Source organism: Ictalurus punctatus, chromosome 1 (assembly GCF_001660625.3).
Source record: "Ictalurus punctatus breed USDA103 chromosome 1, Coco_2.0, whole genome shotgun sequence".
Taxonomy (NCBI): domain Eukaryota; kingdom Metazoa; phylum Chordata; class Actinopteri; order Siluriformes; family Ictaluridae; genus Ictalurus; species Ictalurus punctatus.
Window position 1 is genome coordinate 4,861,933 of NC_030416.2, and position 22,677 is coordinate 4,884,609.

Below are 22,677 nucleotides of genomic sequence, written 5' to 3' on the forward strand. Positions count from 1 at the left end.
ATCCAGTGAGTTTATAATGATGGGTGAGGAGAGCCACTGCGAAAACAAGAACGCACGTTGGTTTACTCTAAATTACGAAGAGGGTTTCACAACTGAAGAAGGTTTTTTTTTTAATTAGGTAAGCTGACTCAGGTGTATAGTCTTTATCGGTTTGCAGTGTCCCAAGTGCAGGATTGGGAGGGGTTACTTTAAAAATGTATTCCGTTACAGTTACAAATTACTTCATAAAATAATGACATCAGTAACGTAATCCAAGTATCACACTATGAAAGTCGTGTAATCTGAATATTTCTGGATTACAGAAATACATCATTCCTTACAGTGTATTTGGTGTATTTCAAATAATTTGGAGATCTTTTTAAATCCCTTGCCAGACTCATAGGCATCCACAAACTTTTTTTCTGAAGGCCTTACAGAACTCTTTAGATCTCGGCATGATGACACCACACTCTTCAATAGCAAAGGGAACACCAGACGCTAGATATGAGAGGGATAGAGCTCTAGTTCTAATGATATGTTCTAATTATTATGAAAAAATTCAGTTAATGAATGAACGACATGCATTTCGTCGCTATGCAGCAAGAAATTACTGAAATCAGGTGGTTGGGAACGTCAAATTTTTTTCACATTTTTCTTGTTTGCCGCACTTTAGCAAGGATCCCTAATGATTCAGCAATGCAGTTACTCAGAGGGAGAAAATGTTTCAGTTTGAATCAGGAGTTCCCTACAGAAGTCTAGAAAGGCCATAAGTTATTTCTAAATTTCTGTGCTGTAATCTTGATATTAGGACCTATTTTTTGTGATCTCAAGTTAATTTCTTAAGATAACATATTTCCGTCCCTCCGGGATTTTGCGAATTTGCGAGAGCAGAAATCAAGGAAACGTCACAATATTCACAGGAGCTTGCCATTTTTCGAAATGAACCCATTGTCTCTGTCGTGTGTCAAGCCTTTCTTTGAATGAATCAGAAAGGTCTTGCTGTTTGAATTTTGTGTGTCTGTGTGTCATTTGTCAAACTCTCCCAAGGCCTTGGTGAGGGCGCCTTGTTCCTTGTGCACGTTCTCTTTCTCTCTTCCTAACATCACAACCCTCTATTCACAAATCCTTACGGGTTTCTGGGGGCTCGTCCGGGATATCGCTTCACAATTCCTAACAGCTAGCTAATATCAAAAGCCCACATGACTGCAATCCCTCCCCTTGTCAAAACTTAAACACAATGCCGTGATGGGTTTGACGTATCTATAGCTTAGATGCAGGGCAATGGATTCAACCAAGGAGAAACTGGAAGGAAAAGTCACCAACCTATAAATAGATCTGGAATGAAGCCTAGAGCTTTAAACACTTATTTAGCTTGTAATACTTTTAAGCTATGTTTAAGCTATGTTTCACCTGATAAGCAAGGTATTTTAATACTATACTTTTGATTACTTTCTCTCTTATAGAACTAAGGACACAGCAAGGGACATGGCATTAAGGACGACCTCTGACCCTGGGAAAAATGAAGAGCCCACCCTGCAGTCTAACCCTTGACCTTTTACTTTCCTCTGAACATTCCCAGTCTGCCCCATTTGTCCAGACTCTAAATAGACCTCAATTGAAAACGATCTGCTGAAACACAATATTTGGCAATATTTGGCCCCTTGGCAATGCTTGAGGACCTCGGCCTCTTTCTCAGGCACCCTAGATCGCTGGGGTGTAAATTGAAAGCTACCGAAGAGCTCTTTTTAACGGTTTAAAAAATGGCACGTGTCGGCCGTTGCTGTTGGTCATGTCACAAGTGAAGACAGTTCCCATTTTGATAGTGACACAAGCTCTCCACATGTATATGTTACCATGATATAGCTAACTTGATTGATTATATCATGCAGTTAGCGTTTAGTAGCTAACGTCAGCGAATATTAGCTACAAGATAGCTATAGAAGTGTTTCCCTCCAGTGTTTTTCCTGCTTTGCTCTATTTCTGACCTTAAAAGAAAATAATTGGAACTCTGTCCATCTGTGCTATTGTACGTAAAACTCTTACAATATGTTTAAAAAAAAAAGTAGGTTATTTTGGTTGTTTATTTCAGCTGTAGACCTGACCGATCTTTTCCCCTCACATGGCGTAGGAGCCTGCCATTGTGTGAAGGACGTACTAACTGCAATGCACTGGGTGCAGAACTTTTAAAAAGGTATTGTGTGGAGCTTTACTCAACTTACTGTACTGCAGATGAGTGAGGAGAATCATCAGCACACGCTTAAGGACGTCCTGAAGGTCTTGAGAGTATGATTTGATCAGGTCCGATCAAAAGTTCAAATAATCAGTGATGATAAATGTTTTCAGACAATTTTAAATCAGCATTTCAACATGATTATGTTGTAACAGTACATGGAATATTTTATTAATCAGAAAATAATAAGAGACTAGGACAAATTCTTGTGGGAATTCACTGCGCGCACATTTCTCATTCGCAGTTTGCATCTTTTTCTTCCTAGCTCGCTAATTTGTCGTCGTCATGTCTTAATGTGTATCCACTATCCAAGCTTTATGAGTGGTCCATTTTTCAAACTGCATATGTTAGATCAATACAGAACGTCGTGTGCAAAGGCCTGTGTGCGCAAATGTGCAAGTACTGATGAGGCCACCTGTGTTGCACCAACGTTCAAGGATGTGTGTGTGTGTGTGTGTGTGTGTGTGTGTGTGTGTTAGTATGGTAGGTTTTTAAAAGCAACTTGCAAGAAATCAATTGGGTATATGTTAAGAACTCAAAATGCGACCTAATCATGTATGAGATATTAGAAAAGAATCAGAATATTACTTAGAGAAACTAAAATCAAAGTTGGTCAAGCTGGTGTGATTGGCGTGTGAAATTAACGTGCGAGTGCGCATTCCTCCATTGGAACGTTTCTACTGTAGGTTTGGTGTCATTTCTCAGAGCAATCTCACTCTGCACCTGCTTCGAGATTTCGAGTCTGTACGCAAATCAGTATAATAGAAACTTTCTTTAAAAAAATAAATAAATAAATTAAGCTAGCTGAACTTGCGCATCGGTTATAGATACGATACGAAGAAAGAAATATAATCGTGTCGAGACGACAGAAATGTGATTAAAGAAAGAAGGGGAAATCCCACCTAATGAGATCAATGTTTTAGTACTGTGTAAAAGCATGAGCATCGATCGTATTTGTCAAATGATCTTCAGACATCTCGGCTTTTGGGATCTTTCAATAAAAGTCTCAATTTTGACCGTGAAATCCTTGACTCGGCGAGGTTTTATTTTTTGCAAAGTTGATTTTCCACGACAAGACCAAGGACCATGTTGTGTACTCGCCAAAAAAACTATGCAGCACTTGTCTGAAAATGTAACTGCTTTAGTCCAACATAAATCTTTTACGTGGACGTGCGTTCTTCTAGTGCTAAACAGTCCCTTTTATTGTTTGTCTCTGAATTCAACAAGCATACGGGCATATCACTCAATGTTTGGACAAAGAAGGTCATATGATCGGATTGTATGTTCCTAAAGTGCTTATAATGAGAGGCAGACATCTCTAGAGCAGCTAACTCTGTCAGGTAGCGTTCAAAGTTTTGACAGTAAGCTGTTTCTCTGTTATCTGAACATAAGTTAGGAATCCTCAGGAATCGTCAAGAATCCTGATGTGCTTTTGGACGGATGAAAATTTCCTCCCTCATTTATACATGCTGATGGGCTTTTGGAAAGCAGTGATTGAAGCGATTCTAAACTATAGCCAATGAATAACATTATTGTCATATATAAGAAAAGTATGATTAAACATTATTATTTACATGATTATTGTTGTTGTTGTTGTTAAATAAAAAAAAATCTTTGCTGGATGTATGAACAGTGAGTAGAGAAACATTTAGCTATAGGGTTTAAAATAATTGACTAATACTGTCAAGATTAAGATCATTACACAGTCTTTACATTGATGTTGGCGTATATACATTTGTGTACTATTATTGATCATTTTATCATTGTTGATCTGCTTGATCTTTGCTGTTGTTGTTTTTTTAATGGGTCCTTCTGTGTAATGGTTTCCTGGTTAAAAAGGTACTGTTAAACAAAACCCAGATGATGCTCACATACAGCCCATGCAGGACCCTAGAAGTATCCATGTTGCTGGTCCATAATAACCCACATTCAGCCCATGAGGTGCCACTCTGTTTGGCTACAAGGGCCTGTATGGGCCCTATCATTCGCTAACATGTGTGACCACTGTGGAAGCTGTGGACAAATGTTGGTGGGACCTAACTAGGCTGTCCACATGGGTACTAGTTTCAAGCCCATTTGGGACCTACGTGGAAATGCTGGCTGGTCTGGTAAATCTTGAGTTTTCTGCCAACAGCCTGAATTCACGGACCCAGGCTGCCTTGTGTCAACAGTTCAGGCTGCTGGTGGTGTAATGGTGTGGGGAATGTTTCCTGGGCACACATTGGAACCCTTAATACCAACCCAAACATCATTTGAATGCCAATCTGTATTCAGTTTATATATACACACATATTTATGTATTCCTAAATAGCCTACATATATAGGCAACATGAACAAAATTAGACAGATTAACTTGATTGGACTTAAGTAAGTGTCCAATAAGTTTCCAAGAATAATGTTTTTTTTTTTTTTTTTTGTCCGATGGCTTAAAAAAATAAATAAATAAAATAAAGATTTATTTAACTTTTCTTGATAACCAAAGGAAAGCCAGAAGCACATGACAGGGAGCCGCTGTGAATGTTTGCGCATGCGCACTGCACAGACCGTGAATGCGCTTCAAGTGCTCAAATTTCCTCTTTATTATTATTATTATTATTATTATTATTATTATTATTATTATTATTATTATTTTATCATTTAGCTTTTTTGATTTGAGTACAAACAAAATTCCCGGATAAGGCCATGTCTGATTTGTCCCCGCGTTAAAACTCGACAAAAACAAATAAAACTCACATTTTTATTTTTTTTTACCAGTTAAAATTATTTAAACTTAAATTTACTACAAATTGTCACAATTTAATTAAACTTTCAATTTATCAGAACATGAACCTGAAATACGAGGCTATTAAAACATCCGGGTTTACAGCCGGGCTTCTTCCTGGATTTTACGCGGGAGGTCAAAGGTTACGAACAAAATGGCTGCCATCGGCTTGTGGACGGTCAGTGCTGGCTGAGCCGTCCGAAGAGACTGTGTCTTCTAAAATGCACAATAGAAACACGGAGGATGACAATACCTACAGTCCTTTCTCGGAGGGATTATACTGTAATCTGATAGTTTTAAAAAGCTTGGCGGCGTCTTGCAGTGCAAGTTAGCCAGGCAGCTATAACATCCCGTTGTTTTATTCTGCCAGAAAAGCATTCGGTTTTTGCTCTCAGGACTCATTTCCGTCTGAGATCTGCTGGACTGGCTCCGGAAATGAACCGCAAGAAGGACAAGGGCTTCGAGAGTCCGCGACCTTATAAATTATAAGTATCCCAGCAGTCTTCTTTTCACGTGTTTTACTCATTTCCAGTCTTGCATGGTTTGCACCGGTGTGTGATTTTAACAGGTTCTGTGTGCCCCCCTTATACAACCCACCAGGTGGTGTGCATAAACAACATCAACTTCCAGAGGAAGTCAGTCATTGTGAGTAGAATATTTCAGTGTGTTTGTACTCCTGCTTCAATGATTAAAGTGAATAAGGAATGTGGATACACAACACATGTGTGTTTGTTGTTGTTATTTGTTCTAGTAGTAGTGATTACACTGGAAATCAGAAATCTCCATATTTATGTTTTGCATGATCATTGGAATGCTTCTGGATTAAATATGCTGCCATGTCTCCTCTAGATCCTGCCACCTTATTCAGAATCTGCTATTATACAAGTCAGGAAGACCGACATAATGACAGTCGGACCTATTCACTAGCATTTTCACCCCTGTTAGTCTTCTCGACAAGTCTAAATCAATACTTTTGGTTCGTTCGGTTTGGTGTCCGGCTTAAGAGGCTCGATCCCTGACATTACCGACTATTTCAAACATGCTCGAACTGTTCGTTCTAGATTTCCCCTCTCCAGAAAACATCCTGTTGAGACACGGTTCACGGACATTTCGAACTCGCTGGTGTACTGGAGAACGTGTTGTTCCATCAACGCTGGCAACCCGTCCCGTCCCGGCCTGTCCCGGACGCATGACCAATAAATGAATAAATGACCAAGTGTAATAATTTAGTCTCATTTGTTTAATCAGGTTCTCTTCATCTGCTTCTCGGATTTGTGTGAAAATCTGATGATGTTTTAGGCCATATTTGTGCGCATATCTAGAACGTTCTAAAGGGCTCACAAGCTTTCAAGCGCCACTGTAGCTGATGGATTGCTGGACCGGATAATAGACCGACTGACGGACGGACTGTTTGAATGACTGGTGAACTGGCTGACTTGCATTACGTCTGAATTAGGAAACGTTGTATTAACCGTGTTTGAATTCAGGGCTATGTGGAGTTGACCATCTTCCCCAGCGTGGTGAACCTGAACCGCATCAAGCTGAACAGCAAGCAGTGCCGCATCTACAGGGTGCGCGTGAACGAGCTGGAAGCGCCGTTCCTTTACAACGACCCCACGCTGGAGGTCTGCCACCACGAGTCCAAGCAGTGAGCGTTGCACGTCATGACCTTTTATACGCCGGTGTTTGCAGATACTGTAGATATGAGCTCCAACACACACTTGTGTAAGATCACGTTTAGGGCAACGTTTATTTGTTGTGTCCCGCAGGCGGAATCTGAACTATTTCTCCAGTGCCTATGCTGCAGCAGTGAGCGCTGTGGATCCTGATGCTGGAAATGGAGAGCTCTCTATTAAAGTGCCCGCTGAGCTGTGGAAGCAGGGAGACGGTGAGTCCGCGGCCGCTCGTGGGAAAACCAGTCCCCAGAGCGCAACGTTTCAGTGATTCGGATCAGCTCATAAACGTGAATATCGTGTTTGGTGTCTACAGTTTGCTTCTTTGTGCTGAAATTTCGAACGGGACAGATATAGAGACAGAATAAGTCAGTTATTTATTTACGTTCACATAGCAGCCCGTGTCAAGACTCGCGTTGTTTTTGTTGTTGTTGTTGTTAATGATGAATGAAATTTTGGATTGGGATTGTAAATCTTTAGAGAGTTTATTCGTGACGAGGGGGCCGTCGTTAGGGGCCAAGCACGCGCCTATTGCGTATTTAGTGTTGTTATTATTCTACTCTAAAGTCTGTGGCTGCCTGTGGATCTGTATGAAGTAAAAAGTTAATCGGACATAGTGCCAACAGCGCCACCGTTGGTTCCGTGTACATTTGTGTCTAACTTTTGCTCCATTTGATGTCGGAATGAAATGAATCGATCATGCACAGTTCGTTACAGCACAGTGTAGTGCTTTACAGTTTTTCCTCGCATAGCCCGGTGTATTAGGAAGTTGGGGTCTGCCAGAGCCATATCACTGTGCAGCACTCTCCTGGTTTCCCACTGAAGCTAAGCAGGGTTGAGCCTGGACAGTACTTGGATGGGAGACCTCTTGGGGAAAACTAAGGTTGCTGCTGGAAGTGGTATTAGGGAGGCCAGCAGGGGGTGCTCACCTGGTTGGTGTGGGGCCTAATGCCCCTGGTGTAGTGATGGCTTTTGGATGAGATGCTAAACCGATGTTAAATCCTGACTCTCTTTGGCCATAAAAATTTTTTTATTTATATCGTGTGTCAGCCGAAAAGACTTGCTTTTAATTAAGGAGCAATTCAGAGATATTTAGCTTCTCTCTCTCTCTCACACTCTTTGTGTCTGTGGTGTTTCTATCAGAGATGAAGGTGCTGAAGGTGTACATCGAGTTCTCGCTGGACCAGCCGAAGGGCGGGCTGCACTTCGTTGTGCCTGACACGGAGGGCAGCATGGCCGAGAGGGGAGCTCACGTCTTCTCCTGCGGATACCAGAATTCCACACGGTAAACGAATCATTTCCCGCGCTAGGTCTCGGCGTATTTTCCGCGAAAGGCCTAATATAAACGCGTCCAATGTTCAGTAGTGGTGTTCCATATTTCTTAAAGGACTTAGATATCGTGTCAGGAAAAAACGCTACTCGTTTAACCTCGGACGACGTTGACGTGCGTCACGTGCAGGTTCTGGTTCCCCTGCGTGGACTCGTACTCGGAGCTGTGCACGTGGAAGCTGGAGTTCACCGTGGACGCCTCCATGGTGGCCGTGTCGTGTGGTGACCTCATGGAGACTGTCTACACTCACGACATGCGCAAGAAGACTTTTCATTACGTGCTGCCCATCCCGACCGCCGCGCCCAACATCTCGCTGGCAGTGGGGCCGTTCGAGATCCTCGTGGACCCCTACATGCATGAGGTGGGACTTTGATCGTAATCCGAGACATCTATATATATATATATATATATATATATATATATATATATATATATATATATATATATATATATATATATATTATATACATACATACATACATAGATACATGTCCACTTTTGACCACTGGATGGCGATGTAAAGCTAATGTCGAACGTATTGCTGTACAGTCAGTTTCAGAACTATTGGCGCCCTTCATGAGAATGAATTAAAAATATATATATTTTTTAAAATAGGGTAACTGTGCCTGTAGCAAATCTCTCCATAGTGCAAACGTTCCCATTACTTCAGGGAAAAGGAGAAGAAAAAAAAGAGTTGTGCATGTGAACAGGACAGGATGAGGGTTTCTCAATCAACTCCTGATGTTTGTTGGTTGAGATGTAACGTGTGTGTGCGTGTGTGTATATATATCATTTTATTTTAGGTGACTCATTTCTGCCTGCCTCAGCTGCTGCCGCTGCTTAAACACACCATGTCCTACCTACACGAGGTGTTCGAGTTCTATGAGGAAATCCTGACCTGCCGTTACCCGTACTCCTGCTTCAAGACCGTGTTTGTGGACGAGGCCTACACGCAGGTCTCCTCCTATGCCTCCATGAGCATTTTCAGGTGAGGTTGGGGCTGAAAAGGTGCATCAAGGAGATCTGACGTTCTTGTATCTGTAACGTTACACTATTCTGGTGGAGATAACGGACGGGTAGATGGACAGTGGCGGTTAAGGCTCTGGGTTACTGATCAGAAGGTCGGGGGTTCAAGCCCCAGCACTGCCAAGCTGCCACTGTTGGGCCCTTAGCAAGCAAGGCCCTTAACCCTGTGCTCTGACCCCAGCTTCCTGACATGCTGGGGTATGCGAAGAAAAGAATTTCAATGTGCTGTAATGTATATGTGATTAATAAAGACTCATTATGGATGGGTGGGTGGCTGGGTAAACTGTCAGACAGACTAACGGAGAGATAGACGGGTCGACGGCTTTCCGTAATCGAGTATGTATTCTTCAAATAATTGTGTGGCATTTTGAATAATTGTTTATTTGCCCCTCCCCCTTTTACAGTACAAACCTGCTGCACAGCGGAATGATTATAGACCAGACGCCAGTAACGCGCCGCTGTCTGGCACAGGGCCTGGCGCAACAGTTCTTCGGCTGCTTCATCTCACGCATGTCATGGTGAGCGCGCACGCCATCAGGTTTGGACGATGACTCATTTATTACAGTCGCTCGTTATCCGCCGAACGCCCGAAGACGCCGCCATTCCCACCGGAAACTTTGGAAGTACCGTGAAACAAGTAGTAGGTTTTCATTTGAAACGCACGTGACGTGTGCGTTTAAAACATCAGATACAACGCGCTGTGGGTTTTGTGCCTGTTGCGACATAAAACCCAAACCTCCTAGCTCAAAGATGTGGAAATTCGACTAGGTACGCGAAACTCGGACACAATGCACCCCGTTGTTCTAAAACCCGAATCAGATGTTCAGGCTGCGGTTCCGCTTTTTTTATTTGGACTCGCCCGAGCCCAGTTGCGTAACCAGACGTGCTCGGTGATTGAGAACAGTCGCCTGAGTGGAGTCCGTCGTGTGGTTTAATGTTGTTCAGGGCTGTAATTGGAGACAGGCGACCGAGAAACTTGGCTATCGTTCCAGATTTCCTCCTCCTCCTCCTCCTTTTCTCTTCATTTCCCCCGCCTCAGCATCTGAGCTTCACGTTGCTTTTCCAAGCGACTTTTACCATATGGAAAGCTGACCAGATGGGTGCTCGGAGCGTCTATTCTCATTCTGAAAGCATTATGCAAATGTTTTCCTTTAAAATATCTCACAATGACATCATTCTCGCCAAAAGTGCGTGCTAATCGTTTAAAACTAAACTGTCGCCTCACCTCCCTTTCGAACCTACGGTTTAAACCAGCTGGAACGTTTCTCCCGTTTAAGCGCGATTCGATCGGACGCTGGTTTTCGTTCCTACTCCGAAGACCGGGACAGTATGTCCACCCGGCGTGTTAAGAAATGGTCCACGAGGGCGCGGTCTGCCGAAACGCGTCACCGTTAGACGTGTGCCAACAATCACTTGTATCACACACCGAGTTCCACACGTGATACTGTGGATTAGTTTAGGGATCAAAAACGAGTTTAAAAACCCCTCGTATTCGGCCTGCAGGTCTGATGAATGGGTGTTGAAGGGCATCTCGGGCTACATCTACGGCCTGTACCTGAAGAAGACGTTCGGCGTCAACGAGTATCGCCACTGGATCAGGGAGGTGAGGATGGGACACGATGGATTTTTGAGGACTAGCTTGAATTGAGTTTCTTTGGAATTTATATATAGACAGATATATATATATATATATATATATATATATATATATATATATATATATATATATATATATATATATATATATATATAAATAAATTGCTGAGGGGGGTTTTTTGTTGTTTTTTCCCCGGACAGGAACTGGACAGGATTGTGGAATATGAGCTGAAAACAGGAGGCGTCCTGCTGCACCCCACGTTCGCCGTAGGAAAAGAAAAAGACGGGTAACGCCCATCGTGTGCTCGAACTGCCACGTCCTGGCCAATCAAGCACACAAATGAACAGATATAATGCATTCCATATGAAAATTATACCACATACTACCACAATTGTTTGTCCATATCCTGCTGGCTGTGGCGTTATTATTTTAAATGACTTCGACACCGATCCAGAACGAGCGGAACACGTGACGTATGTAAACCACACACGTTTGTTTGTTACAGCCCTACTCCGCACTTGCATTTCTCCATCAAACACCCGCACACGCTGTCCTGGGAGTACTACAGAATGTTCCAGTGCAAGGCACACCTGGTCATGAGGCTGATCGAGAACCGGATCAGTATGGAGTTCATGCTGCAGGTAACAAAAGTCTGCGCACCCACACACACCCTTTTTAAGTTCTAGTTATCGAGTTTACCCGCCGCACGTTAGCACTAGTGCTAGTGCGGCTGGTCCTACATGGATACCCTAAAGATGCCTTCAGTGTGTAAACTCACATCGATGATGCTTTTTGGTTTGACGTAAAACCAAATCGCAAAGGACCGATTTGGCTCCGACGCGGACCTACGGGTGTGCAAACGCGCTCGGATTTTCAGTACTGGTTTATGACGGGTATAACGGGTCGTTAGAGCGTTCCTTTTATACGTTTTAAAGCTTACAGATTCATTCCTCAGGTGTTCAACAAGTTGTTAAGCCTGGCCAGCACGGCGTCGTCGCAGAAGTACCAGTCGCACATGTGGAGCCAGATGCTTCTGTCCACGTCTTGGTTTCTCAAGTCCATTTCCAACGTGTCCGGGAAGGACATTGGGCCCTTGATCAAGCAGTGGGTGTATCCTTTCCATGGCACCAGCAGGGTTTCGGGCGAATTTGATCGATCGTCTGTACAGGACGAGTACATGGCAAAGTGATAGCATGTGACCTAAGTGCGAATGCTGTCACACGGTATCGGATCTTGATATCCGATCTTTTTTTTTTTTTACGATATTAATGTTTATGCGTCCGTTTTCCTTCCTCGTTATGTCGCTTCCTGAGCTCTTTGCTGTCAGAGACCAGAGTGGGGTGGTTAAGTTCTTTGGGAGCTTTGCCTTCAACAGGAAAAGGAACGTGCTGGAGCTGGAGATCCGTCAGGATTACATGTCCTCCGGCACTCAGAAATACGTGGTAAGTCCGAGCGCGTGAAAAATTCCAGAAATAACTTTTTCTTTCTTTCTTTTTTTTTTTTTTTCCCGGAACTACTCAAATTCATTCAATGAAACGCACGGTCCAGCACACTTTTTTTTTTCTAACGCGTAGAATGAAAGCGTAGTATATTTCACGGCACATTTATCGTAGCTATCATCGCAGTTAACATCCGATAACATTGGTGTTAGTTACCACCGAAATTATTTACATCTTCTGTTTTCATTTGCCTGGACCTTCCAGTGTAACCAGGACTGATGCTGAGCTAACAGACTTTATGGCAGGTTGTAGGGTGGGTGTCTGTACCTTTTAATATGACGTTTTTAAAAGTGGAAAATCTTGTTTAGGAATAATTTAAGCTTTTGAAAGCATAATATCTTGCATTTTTAGGACCATGAAGGATATCTTGACTGACTTATAAACATTCGATATGATCGTACTGTTCTCTTAGTAGGCTTAGAAAGTCTTTCCCTGCTGAGTTTATACCATTCATCAGATATTGATTGGGGTTTATGGGTTGTTTATTGAGAACCAGACATCCAAAAATCCATTCATGGATTCATTTTGCTTGTATTTCTTATGATCCATCTGCGCAGGGCCCCATCAAAGTGACTGTCCAGGAGCTGGACGGATCCTTCAACCACACGCTGCAGATTGAAGAGAACAGCCTCAAGCATGACATCCCCTGTCATTCCAAAAGCAGGAGGTTCATCTTTCACAACAGTGGCTCCACTAGATGCTTTCTTAAAATTCCCATCTCTTCAAACCTTAAGTGAAAATTCAACATAATTTGTAAACACGAAACTTCTTAAGACATACTGTAACCTCAGCACATAGTTGTGATCTTGTCACGGAGTGGATTAAAAAAAATAATAATAATATATTTTTTTTTTTTTAGGATTCTTATTGCTCTTCGTATTGTTATTCTCCTAATCTCCATAAAGTGCCCAATAAATCAAGATCTGTATGGTAAAACGTTTTGAAATTTGGCACATTGATAGTACAGGCCGCGAGTAACTCTCACACCAAAAATGGCCCACGCGAGCCCATAGGTGGTGCTATAGGCCACGCCCAAATATCTACGTGATTTTTGTCTGAAAATTGGCGTACATGCCTTATTTCTCAGGGTGCACAAAAAACCCATTTTGGACCCATAAAGTCTGCCATGATAGACTTTCCAGTACATTTTGAAAAAACTTGTCCTCATGAACCGTAGGTCCGATTGACTTTGTGGAATAGACGTCTTTCTACAGGCAGTAAGGAATAAAAATTGTCCGGACTGTTTCCATATCCGTGAATTGACAACTGTTGCACGTATTTCTTGCATGTGTCCATAAATCAATGGAACATTAACAGTATGTTACCACGTGCGAAAAACAACGACATTTAGAAGGAATGTTAGCTTGGATAATACCTGCTTATATTGTGTTTAACGATATATTTATTCTAGATGCTAGATGGCGCTGTTTGTCTTGAATCGAGCCAAAGTACACTTCATTCAGATCAATGTTAGAGCAGCATTAATGAATTAGAAACAATGTTAAGTTGGCGTTGTGTCTGCGTGACGTAACTCTCCAAAATTCCCACTGACTCCTGATTTTTTTTCCCCTCTACAATGATCATTTGTGGAACCCCCCCGCCCCCCCTTATAAACATTTCCGTGTTTTTTAAGGAACAAGAAGAAGAAAATCCCTCTGATGAATGGAGAAGAGGTGGACATGGACCTGTCTGCGATGGAGTAAGACTTTTTTTTTTCTTTTTTTAAACATCTCTGCTGCGGTATTTAGATTTCAGGATAAAGAATGCAGGGGGTCTAGGGAGAAACGCGATGTCTCACACCGTCCTAAACCACATCGGTGGTTTAAGTCTGTGCGAATTCGCCGAAGAGCTAGACGTGGTTTGAGGTGGAAAACATTTTCGTGCGAGACAGACCTCCGTTATACATTAGTGACTTTAGTCTTAAAGCTTCAGAGCAGCCGCTCTGCCCAACTAGCTTTTCATGAATCGGTTAACAACAGTCCCTGTGTTTTGGTTGCCTGGAAACCTGATTGACTAGCGTAAATGTAAAGATTTACTCTCAACTGAGAAACGTAATCGAGTCAGAAGCCAGACACAACAGGAAGTTGTGGCGTTTTCAGTCTGTTAGGTTAAATTATGAACCGCGTTGAGGCCGGTACTTATTTCCAGCGCCTTGCAAAACCGAAGGCTATACCGACGATACGTTAATGATAAGACCGCGTGTACTTCCGATGCGTTTCAGTGCGGACTCGCCGCTGCTGTGGATCCGGATCGACCCCGACATGGCAGTGCTAAGGAAGGTGGAGCTGGCGCAGGCCGACTTCATGTGGCAGTACCAGCTGCGCTACGAGCGAGACGTGGTGGCACAGGAGGAGGCGATTGTGGCGCTGGAGAAATTCCCCACGGCCGCCTCTCGCCTCGCCCTCACCGACATCCTCGAGCACGAGCAGTGCTTCTACAAAGTGCGCATGCAGGCATGCTTCTGCCTGGCCAAGGTAAGGACGCGAGCGTCGTCTTTCAAGGTCTCATCATGCCGTGAGCAGAACCAAATCATTCACGCTCTCCGTGAATTCTGCGAATTTTCAGATTGCCAACTCCATGGTGAGCACCTGGCAAGGCCCTCCAGCCATGAAGTCCCTCTTCACGCGCATGTTCTGCTGCAAGAGCTGCCCCAACATTGTCAAGACCAACAACTTCATTAACTTCCAGAGCTACTTCCTGCAGAAGGTACCAGGCGACGTCGTTCGGTGTTCTCTTACGACACGTCACGACCATAAGCTGCGCGTTTAAATCTTATTTCTCGTGGTTTTACTATTATTTATTTTTTTATTATTATTATTATTAGACCATGCCGGTGGCTATGGCTTTGCTCAGGGACGTGCAGAATCTCTGTCCCAAGGAGGTGCTCAACTTCATTCTGGACCTCATCAAGTACAACGATAACGGGAAGAATAAGGTGAGGCGTCGAGCTTCGCCGCAAACAAACCGCGTCTCGTTATTGTTGGTACTAGACCTCCTCGCATTTGTACTTGTCGAGCGTCTTATATCGTGCATTCAGACGCCGCGTCCTCCTCCCGATCTTCCAGTTTTCAGATAATTACTACCGCGCCGACCTGATCGAAGCCCTGACCAACTCCTTAACGCCGGCCATCAGCATCAATAACGAGGTGCGCACGGTGGACAGTCTGAACGCCGACGTCAAGCTCATCCTGGAGGAAGTGACGCGCTTCCTCAACATGGAGAAACTGCTGCCTAGCTACCGGAACGCCATCACCGTCAGGTACGGAGAGAGACGGGTTGGAATTTCAGCCCTGTAAGATGGGAAAATAGGAACGAATGATTTGTACGAGTCCATTAAAACTGTTTACATACGTGCGGATCGGACGTGACGCATCTCCGTAATATGAAGTGTAAGTAAACGTATCCAAAACTTATTATGACCGAACTATTGAAAATATCCGTATTGTTTGGGTACGACGGGCGCTTTGCTGATGGTTCTCTTGATATTGCGACGCATCGTCCTGAGAGTACCGTGCGAACACTAACAAACGTTCTGTGTCGTAGCTGCCTACGGGCCATCAGGATGCTGCAGAAGAACGGACACATCCCCAGCGACCCGAGCCTGTTTAAAGCCTACGCGGAGTACGGCCATTTTGTGGACGTGAGAGTTGCTGCGCTCGAGGCTGTGGTCGACTATACGAGAGGTTTACCTTTTCATTTCCAACCGTTGTCTGTTCAGTCTAAGCATGCTAATGTACGAATCGTTGCATCAAATTAGCCTGGTCCTTAAAGTGCATCATCCCGTAGAAGCAAAACATCAATAACCATCAACCAAATGAAAATACGCATCAAATATAACAATATGCAACCAAATGAAAACAATTCAGGCGAAGGCAGAAACGGCAATAACGGTGGTTATAGGAGGAGAGACTCGGACAGATCACCCAATAGAGCGGTGGCGCAGGGACGACGCCATTTTGTACCGGAACCCAATACCCAATAGGGTTTTCACATATTGGATTGTATCTCTGTGATCAACAAAAGTTTACAACACTAACACGTTTCATCCATCGAGATCATTTTCACAAATGAACGCAACTTTTATGAAGTTTGAAGCCTAAATACAATCTCCAGAGATAAACAGCTAACCGTACGCTGTCAACGATCTACACCACGGCCGCTCGACTTCAACGTCACCATCACCACGCTTCCGACAACTTTCCCAAACTTGATTTTCCATAATACGGATTTGCTCTGTGGAGGAATCTCCATCCAGGTTTTTTTTTTTTGTTTGTTTTTTTTTTTTCCGGAATTGTGCACAGCACACCCGAACCAGTTTATCTACAACGTTTATTCCTGTTCGGCGCGATGACGTTTAACGTCCCCGACAACGTCCGTAGTCCCGTTTAGCAACATGTCAGCGTTATGATTTCAAGCTCGACGCGAAGCTGGTAGCTCGAGCGCTAAAACGCTAACCCGTTTCCGGGTTTCGCCGTTACAAAATGACGTCGTCCCCGCGCCGCTCTATGGTGATTGGCTGTAAGTTTAGGAAGCGCTTGATTTGATCTGCAGCGGAGAAAAACTTTAAACGACATCATCGCAGTCGATCTTGTTCATGTAATCGTGGGCAGTGAAAATCGTAATCGCGATCGAGCTTGGATTAATTGTGCAGCGTGACGTGACGTGCGTGCTGTTGCGTTTTTATTGCCAGTCGACAGGAGCGCCGAGGAGTTTCAGTGGCTGTTGGACATGGTCCAGAACGATCCCGTGCACTACGTCAGGTCAGTGATTATTGTTTGTTGAATGCACAATGAAATCCAAACAGTTGGATCCCTCCATTTTGGATTTTCTGATACGGGATTTTAGCTTTCTTTTCTCCTTTGCGTTAACGGCTTTTTGCAGACACAAGATTCTCAGCATGCTGTCGAGGAATCCCCCCTTCACCAAAGCCGCGGAGTCTCCTCTGTGCACCGAGGCTCTCGTGGACCAACTGTGGAAACTGATGAACTCTGGTAAGACCGACTGGGAATCGTTATAATAACTCGTAGGCCACGCCCGGTCTGTACCGATTCTGGGCTGGTTTTGGGGCGGGGCTTATAATCTCAGGTGTGCCTTCCTTCCGGACTGTGGATTGACGATCGTGCGCCGATCTTTCCGAGTTTATTCCGCCATCCCAGCGTACATGCCGTGTTTCCGCTTAATTAATTCGCTACGCCCCGCGACATGGAAGATCTCATAAAGCGCAGTTTAATGCGCAACACAAAGGCCCGCCCGTATCCCTCTCGGGACGGCCGGCTGCGCTCCTTACGGATTTGGCGCTTTTGCAACTCCTGGCTGTGATTTTAAACCGGTCCCGCTCGTTCCGTCGTCGGTTTTAGTCTCCGAAGGCCTCACTCCTGAATTTCGAAGCTCGCGTGCCAAGAAAAGCGAAACCTGGCAGCTTTTCTCTTTCAGGTTTTGAAGTTAAAAAAGCATACGCAGCGTTGTTCCAGTTGTTTTTCCAGCTTCGGTGTGCGATTATTGAGCGGGAGTGAGAGGCCATACCCCCTTTTCTTTCAGTGGGACTGACGAGCACTGCCATCTGATTTTCATCTTTTTAAACCAACACAAAATGTCAGACAAAGCCGTTTATTAAGTAAAACATCTACTTCAGATATTTATATCCCACTGCACATCCCACTTCAGGAACGTATATTTTATATATATATATATATATATATATATATATATATATATATATATACACACACACACGTATGTATGTATGCCATGAAGAAAAGTAAGGAAAGCCGGATTAGTGACGCGTGTTGCGTATTTTTTGTCTTTTCCCCAGGTACCTGCCATGACTGGCGTTTGCGCTGTGACGCTGTAAACCTGTACCACACGCTGTTTGGTCTGACCAGGCCCTCGTGTCTGCCGCTGCCAGAACTCGGCCTCGTCCTCAACCTGAAGGAGAAGAAGGCCGTCCTGAACCCCACCATCAAATCAGATCAGGAAGGTCCTGACCTCACACCCGAGATAATCTTCGTCGGCAGTGTGAGTTGCGCCAGTGTTCATGCCGAGAAAGTTCCACCTTTCCCAGAGAGGGTTTATGAACGCAGTGTTTGATTTTTCTGTTCAGATTTTGAAAATTGACCTGCTTGAGGTTGCCAGATTTTTCTCGAGTCGATGCATTTGGAATTATTATTATTATTATTATATATTTTTTTTGCTACTGGAAAAGCGTAACGATCGGAAAAACGTTGCGTGGCCCGATTTAACGGCGGCTTCCGCTGCCATGTTCCGACGGTAGGGTCGGAATTTGGCATCGGAGCCACAGAGTATCAACCATAATCATGTTTTTCTTGCCACAGTTGGCGTTCCATATCAAGCGGCTTCTGTGTGTTTGATGCAACATAAAAACGCAAGACTTTATAAATGAAAACAAAAAAGACCATTACGTTGACGATTGAGCGAGAAGATAGCAAGCACTGAAATAATCGTCTAATAGCGGTCTAGTTTATCCGACGAACCAATGGAAATTCGGTTTAATTGAACAGAACGGCTTCCACGCTCGTTGTTCACCGGCCTACGGAGTAGCACTCGACCCAGCACGTCACGTTCCTGCAAAATATGCATTGCATATACTTTTACTATTGCGCGCTAACAGTTCCGTGCTCGACGTGGCCGCGAGGTACTAGATGGACCCCGTGAAATCGGGACGCGTGCGTGGGATTTTGTCACGCTTTTAATCCACTGTTTTTAAGTTGTTGAAAATTCCTCAAATGAATGCCACTGTTTTGTCACTGTTAAAATCCGTGTACTCTCGCAGTTGGGGGAAGAAAAAAAATTACAGCCAGATGGTGGATTTTTAAGCGAGTGTGCAGTTAGATACAAAATAGTGTTTTGATGTAATCCTTTTGTTTATTTTTAATTTTTATTTATTTATTTATTTATTATTCCAGGTTAAGGAGGAGCATGTCGTCATGGAGCCGGTTTTGGGCGGCATAGCCCTCACCCCACAGGGCCTGAAGAGGAAGGCGGAGACTCCTTTGGCTTCGCCCCCCGAACCTGGGCAGGTGCTGCAGGACGAGCCGCCAGGAAAAATAGTCGCCAAGGGCCGGGTGAGTTCCATAGAGCAATGGTTCTCCACCAGGGGGCGCTCTGGAGAGAGGAGAGATCGGAAGGGGGGTGCAGATTGTTTTGAAGACAAGAAAAAAACACAGACAGGGGGTCATTTGGGTACCCTAGTAGAATGCGTTAGCCGATCCTCGCTGAACGTTTATTAATACATCGTTGACCGTGTATATTTGCGTAAACGTTACGCGGTTCGTTCTCGTTCTCAGTTTCCAATGCAAGAGGACGAGGATATCGACATGGACACGGTTCACGACAGCCGAGCGTTCATCTACCACCACCTGAACATCCTGGATAGGCCGTCAACACCAGGCAAGCTGCGCGACATACCATAATAATCAGTGTTCAAATGTTTTATCAACAGGTTTTAACCCTGCTGCGAATTCATGAAAATGTCATTCGTATATTTCATGGGAAAAAAATATGCGTTCGATTCCGTCCACAGGTCGAGAGCCTCCTGTCGTGGAGCAGGTCGTTATGCCCATGCCATCCACGCCTGTCCAGACCTTCGCTAAGGAGGCCGCGTCGTCCTCTTCCTCCTCCAAGCACCACCACCATCACCACCACCACCACCATGAGCACAAGAAAAAGAAGAAGAAGCACAAACACAAGCACAAGCACAAACACAAGCATGAAAGCAAGGACAAGGACAAAGAAAAGGAGCGCGACATCCACAGCTTCGGTAACAGCCCTGCGAGCGGCCGCTCGCTCTCGCTGTCCGACTGACACACGCTTTCTAACCGAAGGGTCATTAGAAGAAACGCCGTCACGTCTAGAATCTCAAAATGTTGTGGGACCGCTTGTAGGAGTTCCAAATCACCCCACCTCCCCCCTCCCTCTCACGCAAAGCTCATCTCAATGCAAAAAAAAAAAGAAAGTGTCACAAATGGTCCTAACTGTATTTGCGTCCCAACCGTATCAATCGAATGCAGTGGTTCTAGAACATTCGCTAATTTTATTGCTTCCCAGTTAAAAGGAGCAGTATTGCCAGCCATGTTGTGCATTAGCTGAGCATTACGAATAGCAATGCTAATGTTAGCATTTCCTCAGGTAGACCGGTGAAATTCTCATACGTTTAACGACTTCCATTAGTTTGAAGTAACTAGCGTAGGTAGCACATGCTAGCACAAACGGAAAGTTCTCCAAAAAGTTCAACAACCCCATGTTTCGTCGTGATTCGTTTTCTAATAACATGCTCGTTGCCTCGTGGTACGCCGTTTTTTTGTTTGTTTGTTTTTCTTTGTGTCGAACGTTTAAATAACGACCTGTGTCTTGTGTCTCGAGTCATTTTATCGTGAAAACGCACGAACGCGCACCACCGGGATCGCGCAATGTTGAACTTTTTCTTTTTAAAGAACTGACTTCGCTAGTAACACGGCTAGTTCACGCTAACTCCTAAACTATGTCAAATCCTCCCTCTGTTTTTTTAATTTTTTTTTAATTTTTTTACACACACGATCCGACGGCATCGAGGTCCGGCAGCCGCCCCACACACGACGTCCCGTGATGGGCGGAGCTTCAGCCACCGCTTGGGTGGGATCTGATGGAGGAAGCGGGTGGGGTTTTATAACATAACTTTTATAATCTTTTCTGAAATGAATAAATCTGATCCCTTTTATAAAAGAGTTGTCATTCTCATTTCCTTTTTAAACGGATTAGTAAACTACTACAAAACTACCGATGCCGGTTAGCTAGCTAACGACGGATGCTTGAGCGAGCGGTTAGCGGTGTAAATCCAACGATAACCACGTGAACTAGCAGGTAATGATAGTTAGCTAGCTGAAGTTAGTTAATGTCTAACCGAAACGCCAACGTGTAGGTAGTTGAGTTGGCTAGAATGCTAGCGTTGGCATCGTGGTGGTGTGTTCTAGGGTAATGTTGAGAGACCAAGATTTCACAAAACTGAGGTAAGTAAGGCCAAAGTAATAAACAAAACCCAACACGTACTCTCGTAATGAACTTCTCTAATGTAAACACTTTTCTTTCTTTCTTTTCGAACGCCCACCGACCTAAACCTTCCGTATTCAAACCGTTTCCTGGCCCTCACACACTAGTCGAACAAGACGCGTTAGTCTCGGGACGTGTTTTAATTGAACTTCAACTTTAAAATAAACATTTTCTTGCGTTTCAGACAGCTGATGTTTAGCTTAGTCTAGGCAACCTCCAACAATTTCTCCCAACTTCTTCGGTGTCTAGCGAACCGGCGTTAACTTGAGCCCCAAACCGCAGTCGGGTTTTTAGGCAAGAAACGATTCGAGACTGCGCTAATGCTAGGCACGTTATGAACGTAGTTGAATCCTTCCCATATTTTCGCCGTTCGCGTTGATACCTTCGCACTTCAAGGCTCGGCGTTATTCTGGGAAGACGATCTGCTAAGTAAGACTCCGACAAGCGTCCGCGGTGTCTGAAATGGAGTAACGAGTCCCTGAACGAAGCGGGGGGTCGATATCTGCTTTAAGTACTACAGAGCATCTCATCCTCATGGACTGGTCAGTTCTCGCTGTGAGATGTTCCACCACTCGATCTCTCGAGTGCGTGGGGACACACGCTGACATGTAATTTCCCTCTTCAAGGACGATCAGTTGTCCTTCCTGTCTCCCTGTAGCACCGTCTCAGGCGTCTTACGTTACAGACATTGCAGTTTATTGCTCTATGGCATGTTCACGCAGGTGAGCAGGAACCCTAGACGTCTTTCTTCTGGTGTTTTTCACAGTCGGTAGAAAGGTCTCTTTAGTGTCTGAAGTAACTGTAACCATGACCTTTAATTATCGCCTCCGGCCTGTGAACTGTTCGCGTCTTAAGGACTGTCCCACAGGTGCATGCGCGATGATTGTTTACGGTTCATCGAACAAGCGTGGGAGAATGTCATTTAAACCCTTTTCCGATAAAGATCTGCAAAGCCTATTTGGATCTTTAAAATCATCCGTCTCCTGAAAAAGGGTCGTTTTATTTATTTATTTATTTATTTATTTATTTATTTATCTATCCGAGTTTATATGCGGCATCCAAAAACAGCGTTGTATTTATGAATTGATGTTTAATGTTTACTAAGACAAAATATTAGATTGTAATGTACACCGATGTCCTGATTATCGGACTGCATCGTTCGCACAAGATGGACCTGCTTCTATCAGCAATGATGCAATCAATATATTTTAATCATAAGTATGTTGTCCGGATGATTTGTGAGAATGAAACACAATGGGTCATCATTCATTCGATTATTCGGTCAGAGCCTGGAGCCTGTCGCAGGGAACATCCTGGACAGGGTGCGAACGCATCTCAGGGTACAAGCGCGCATACATTCTCACCATTTAGAAATGCCAATCAGCCTACAGCGCATATCTTTGGATTCAGGGAGGAAACCCAGAACTATAATGTGGTGTGACATCCTATCTACAGGGTGTGCAGTGGCTTAGTGGTTTGCCTTACGTCTCCAGGGTCGGGGGTTTGATTCCCGCCGTTGCCCTGTGTGCGTGCGTGGAGT

General features: G+C 44.1%; 1 protein-coding gene across 1 annotated transcript; it reads left to right on the forward strand.

Moving 5' to 3' along the window:
• Nucleotides 1-5,102: 5,102 nt before the first annotated feature.
• Nucleotides 5,103-20,813, forward strand: taf2 (TAF2 RNA polymerase II, TATA box binding protein (TBP)-associated factor). Its single transcript, XM_017468199.3, has 26 exons — nucleotides 5,103-5,455; nucleotides 5,561-5,615; nucleotides 6,458-6,618; nucleotides 6,740-6,858; nucleotides 7,787-7,928; nucleotides 8,103-8,334; nucleotides 8,777-8,961; nucleotides 9,404-9,517; nucleotides 10,503-10,602; nucleotides 10,797-10,882; nucleotides 11,102-11,237; nucleotides 11,552-11,706; nucleotides 11,924-12,038; nucleotides 12,653-12,762; nucleotides 13,729-13,794; nucleotides 14,317-14,569; nucleotides 14,661-14,801; nucleotides 14,920-15,030; nucleotides 15,161-15,354; nucleotides 15,639-15,778; nucleotides 16,786-16,855; nucleotides 16,977-17,086; nucleotides 17,908-18,110; nucleotides 19,019-19,177; nucleotides 19,400-19,502; nucleotides 19,636-20,813. Exons 1-26 carry the CDS (start codon nucleotides 5,406-5,408, stop codon nucleotides 19,914-19,916), a joined length of 3,591 nt encoding a protein of 1,196 aa, XP_017323688.1. The 5' UTR covers nucleotides 5,103-5,405; the 3' UTR covers nucleotides 19,917-20,813.
• The last annotated feature ends 1,864 nt before the right edge of the window (nucleotides 20,814-22,677 follow it).

Bases quoted from the DNA above. Each gene is read 5' to 3' on its own strand.
- taf2 (XM_017468199.3), top strand. From the start codon at position 5,406: ATGAACCGCAAGAAGGACAAGGGCTTCGAGAGTCCGCGACCTTATAAA. The intron at 7,929-8,102 runs GTAAACGAATCA...CGTCACGTGCAG, and splicing joins GGATACCAGAATTCCACACG to GTTCTGGTTCCCCTGCGTGG. The intron at 8,962-9,403 runs GTGAGGTTGGGG...CCCCTTTTACAG, and splicing joins GCCTCCATGAGCATTTTCAG to TACAAACCTGCTGCACAGCG.